This window comes from Vespa crabro, chromosome 3 (genome assembly GCF_910589235.1).
Source record: "Vespa crabro chromosome 3, iyVesCrab1.2, whole genome shotgun sequence".
NCBI lineage: Eukaryota > Metazoa > Arthropoda > Insecta > Hymenoptera > Vespidae > Vespa > Vespa crabro.
This window is the reverse complement of record NC_060957.1, coordinates 4647860-4652584: the sequence shown is the minus strand read 5'-3', so window position 1 is coordinate 4652584 and position 4725 is coordinate 4647860. Positions and strand designations below refer to the sequence as shown.

General features: G+C 26.2%; 1 protein-coding gene across 2 annotated transcripts; it reads left to right on the top strand.

Annotated features, from left to right (window-relative positions):
- Window positions 1–808: 808 nt before the first annotated feature.
- Window positions 809–2359, top strand: LOC124422570. Of its 2 annotated transcripts, none has more exons than XM_046959215.1 (5): window positions 809–1173; window positions 1250–1392; window positions 1485–1626; window positions 1695–1816; window positions 1901–2359. In XM_046959215.1, exons 1-5 carry the CDS (start codon window positions 1035–1037, stop codon window positions 2339–2341), a joined length of 987 nt encoding a protein of 328 aa, XP_046815171.1. In that variant the 5' UTR covers window positions 809–1034; the 3' UTR covers window positions 2342–2359. The 2 variants fall into 2 exon arrangements, with proteins under 2 accessions (XP_046815171.1, XP_046815170.1); XM_046959214.1 differs by having other exon boundaries at window positions 1244–1392.
- The last annotated feature ends 2366 nt before the right edge of the window (window positions 2360–4725 follow it).

Sequence of the window (4725 nt, the reverse complement as noted above, 5' to 3'; positions counted from 1 at the left end):
AATCAATAGAACGTATTCGTTGCTAGAGAAACTATGTATATCGAATAAACATTCGAGAATTTTCAGAGAAGTGCAATGTTGATCAAAAAGAAAGTTCGTGAAGCAGTAATTGTCGGACAAGATGATCACTGTAAACAATATCATCTTAAGGTCAGTATACATTATAATCTAAAAGGAAAATGATCATTTAAATTATGCCGACAAAACGTACTTTTCTTTACTTTTTTTTCATATTTTTAGTTAAGGCAAGTTAAATCAGCCATCGACATGAGTCCTCCAAAAAATAGATCCCATGTTATTTTCAATGCAAAACGAGCGCAATTAGAGCGAGAAAGACAGGCACGAATTGTGAAGGATAATTTTATTCTTTTACAAAAACTTACTGCCATTATGTATCGCAAACAAATCAAGGATAAATATCAACGTATAAGATGGCAGGAATCGAAGTGTATAAAAATACGCTAAAATTATTAAAAAAATTACTGAAATATTCGAATTTTAAATTGTATATCGTATCTTGTATCTTATACATTGTTTAGCAATAAATATTAATTTCTTTAAAGTTAATAACTATTATCGCATTATTTTATCATATAATCTAAGAATTAAAAGAAAATGTTAAGACTCAAATCTCTATAATAATGAAGAAAAATTGCTACAACAATGCCACCTTCAAAATGGAAGTATAGAAATTAAGAATATCAGTTGATAAGTTAAATTGTGACATTACCATCTGCAAATATTACAGAATATAGAATAATAGATTAATTGGCGCTACAATCGTTTTATTCTCAGATAAAATGTAACCTTTACGTGATGTTTGAACACCTATGTTTTAAACGTGGGATCATCGAACTGCATTGAACTATGTGGAGAGAAAACATGACTTTGTAATTTAACGATTTTTAATTTTCAGCTTTTTAATTTTCAACTTTATTAAAGAACTAATAGATTAAAAACTAATAAAAAAATATTAAAATAATTCATTTAAAAACGTCAGTGATAAACTTAATTATTTATTACTGTGCTTAAAAATGACAGTTAACTTAGAAGATGCAAAAAAACAATTTATCGATTTGATGCGAAATTTAAACAAAAAAGATCAAGAACAATTCTTTTCTTTTATTTTGCAAGAATGGAAACCTATGGAAACTGTATTTCAATATCGACCAGGTTTGTACTTTTAATAAATTATTCATTTTGAAAAGTATATCAATCTTATTAAATATTTAAATGCATGCAGTTGCAGGTGATTTTAGGAAAGATATGGAGGATGCAATTATAGATGATCCTGTGTTCTTATTAAATTCAATTGCATATGATATAAGGAAAAGAGTTCCCTTTAATGGAATATTATCTACAGAACATATAAAATTTCCTAAAAAAGGAGAGGTATGTTTAATTAAAATTTTTTAAAGTTTTTATAATGTTTTATTAAAATTTAAAAGTCCTTATAATATTTCATTAAATATTATATTTTACAGAACTCGGACTGCGAATCTAATGTAACGTTGCATGTTGATGAATTTCTTTATGATGACGATGATATGAATGAGTTAATAGATAATGGAAAATTACAAAAATATTATTGTATTGACTGTGGATCACGAAATATAAAACCAATAAGTAAGATAATAAAACTAGCATTTATCTATTATAAAATTATTCTGATATATACATTATTTATTTTGTAGTATTCATTTCGCATTCCATGTCAAGAGATGCTTTGTATTTCATATTTAACACCTTATTACCAACTTTAAAAGGAAAAACGGTATTGGATATTGGATCAAGACTAGGTGCAGTTTTGTATGGTGTAAGTAGAAAGAAAAACTATCTTATTTGTATATATTGCATATAATGTAGTTATAGTAAATATGAAATAATATATATTTTGTAGGCATATGTCTATACAGATGCTAGTAAAATCATTGGCATTGAAATGAATAAAGAATTTTGTGATCTCCAATGTAGCATTGTAAATCAATATAAAATGAATGATAGAATTGAAATTTTACATAAAAAGATTGAGGATGCTCCAGAAGTGGTAAAAATAAGTGATGTTATTATTATGAATAATCCTTTTGAATTTTATTTATCTGAGTCTGTACAAGTAGAAATGTGGAAATTTTTGAAAGATAATTTAAAGAAAGGAACAATTCTTGTTGTACGTCCAAATATTGAAACAATGTTAAAAGATTTACAAACAGGAATCGTAATAAATGATTGGTTAAAACCTCTTTCACATCAGTCAAATAATCAAGAAGTTTCTTCTTTTTCATCAGTTACTAGTCAAGACGATGACAAATATGATAACATTGTATGCTATGAAATTAAATAAAAGTTATGGACATTTTAATATATTTTGATTAAATTTCAATTGTAACTGATATATTATATATAATAATTGTTAATGCGGGTATATATATATATATATATATATATATATATATATTTACTCATGTTTTTATAAGTAATTAACAAATACTTATAACACCTAGTAGCTAAATTAAGATTCAAATTGTTTTTCTCATCATTAGACTATTTTTCCCTAATTCAATACTAAATATCGTCAAATCGATATAGAAATTAATTATGAAGCCTATATTTAAATTCTTAATATCATCGGCTAGAAAATATTTTCTGGAAAGACAATGATTCGTTAATTGAGAAAGCGTGGGTTTATCGTTGATAACCCATTATGTAGAAAGAAACTTTGCACATCAAATAACAATAGTAATATGTTTATTTAGTTATGTTCGGTATTCAGTAAGTACAATCAGATTCTGACTTCCAGTAGTTATGACTGTGATCTTTAGAAGAGTCGAAGAAAGAGTAAATGATTTTCTTTGTGTTCCCGGCGTCTTTTCTATCTCCTTTGTTTTCAGCCTCTTTGTTATCTTTCACTTTATTTGGTGGTTTCCTACGTGTGAGTTTGGTGACGCCAAGGCGTGTTAGTTATTTGTCTTGTCGGTGGAGGCGTAACAGTTGCAACGAGGTCGCCACAAGTTACGAATGAGCGCCATTTCGCGATGTTTCATAGTACTTGCATGTTTTTGAAACAGATCATTATTTTACGAATTTACAATTTTTCCATTATTTGTTCAATTTGCATTAGGATAACAAAGAAGTAGGTGATTTACTAGGCGAATAAATAGAGAATTTATAGAGATTTTGCAAATATTTTTCTTTGAAAATGTATCAGAAAATCTGAGCAACGGTTTATGCAAACAATCTGCATAAACAGTGTTTGCTTCATGGAAAGCACACACGTTCAGGCATTTATATGAAAATTAGCAGTGAGGTAACTTTTACTGTAAACTTCAAGGGACGTCACTATGCAAACCTTTTTTTCATAAAAATATTGAAAATAGTATTTATGCCAACAATGACTCCAAGCGTAATTCTTGATCGATTTTGTAAAACAAAATCTCATTTTAAAAATTAAGATTTAACTGAGGATATAGTTCTTCGAATTTTTACAAAAGCTTTTGTTTTATGACGTCAGTAGCCAATCAGCATGCGATTTTATCCAGCCAATCTGGATTTGACAATTTTTGTGCCTGTGAACCCTGGCAATACGGAAGCATTTAAGTTTCTTATCTCTTTCTTGAGTTTTAGTTTGTGTCTAGCTATAAACTTCTTAAATTAAATAATCGTATTAATATCAAATAATTATATATAATTAATTTAATAGTATTAATAATAGTATAATAATATTATATAATATATAATAGTATTAATATAAAATATATTCATCGTTTTTGTTTATTAAAAGAAAATTTGAGTTTATTCTTTTCCATTAGAATTATAGAATACATTCTGAATTGGTATCCCGAAATAGTTAAATTTTACCAGAACTGGATAAAATCGCGTGAATGTTTATTATAAGCATGTGCGATAATTCTCTCAATAAAAGAAAGCGAGAATATTAATTAACGTACTGAGGAGACACGTTATTCGGAAGTTGAAGCAGTAAAAAATTTTTTAATATAATATATTTTTAAAAATTTAAGACAATTTTTCTATTCTATTATTAAAATATATTATAGATTTCCTTTTTTTTATGAAGATTGACAGAAATTGTGTTATCTGTGTAATCGAAATGCATAAAAATTAGGGAACATTTCATTACATAAGTAAATATATAAGAAATATTTTTAATATTTAATAAATTTCTTATAATAAATGATAGTAATGTATAATCAATTTCAATATTACAAAGGATTTGAACATATACCAAAAATAGTTAAATGCTTGCGAATTAAGTTTAAACGATGATGTATCATATATTTATATCTGTTTTATCCATTTTGCTAAAACGGATATCAATAGAAGATGTAATATATTCGGAAGAAATAAATCTGTAATTAAACCTGGAGCAATCCATACATTGTTTATAATATAATTCTCTTGTCATTCAAGAAGAAATTGATCTATCAGAAACACTCACAAACATAGTTATAAATGACAATTTCATTAGATATTTTGTTAGATATTGAAATTAAAGTCGAAGGTAAATTTAAAAGTTTTTAACATTGGAAATGTTTTTGTTAGAAATAGTAACGATAATTTGTACCTTAGTTTATTTATATTAATTTTCTTTCATTCTAGTTTCTGATGGAAATTGTAAACTCCATTCCTATAAGATGTAAACTGTTTATTTCCAAAGGTGATGACATGAATAATACAAATAAATTCCATGAAGCAAATTAATCAATTAGA

Excerpts from the sequence above, each read along its gene's own strand:
- LOC124422570 (XM_046959214.1), top strand. The coding sequence starts at position 1,035 with ATGACAGTTAACTTAGAAGATGCAAAAAAACAATTTATCGATTTGATG. Across the intron at positions 1,174-1,243 it reads TGTATTTCAATATCGACCAG|TTGCAGGTGATTTTAGGAAA; the intron begins GTTTGTACTTTT and ends AAATGCATGCAG. Across the intron at positions 1,817-1,900 it reads TAGGTGCAGTTTTGTATGGT|GCATATGTCTATACAGATGC; the intron begins GTAAGTAGAAAG and ends TATATTTTGTAG.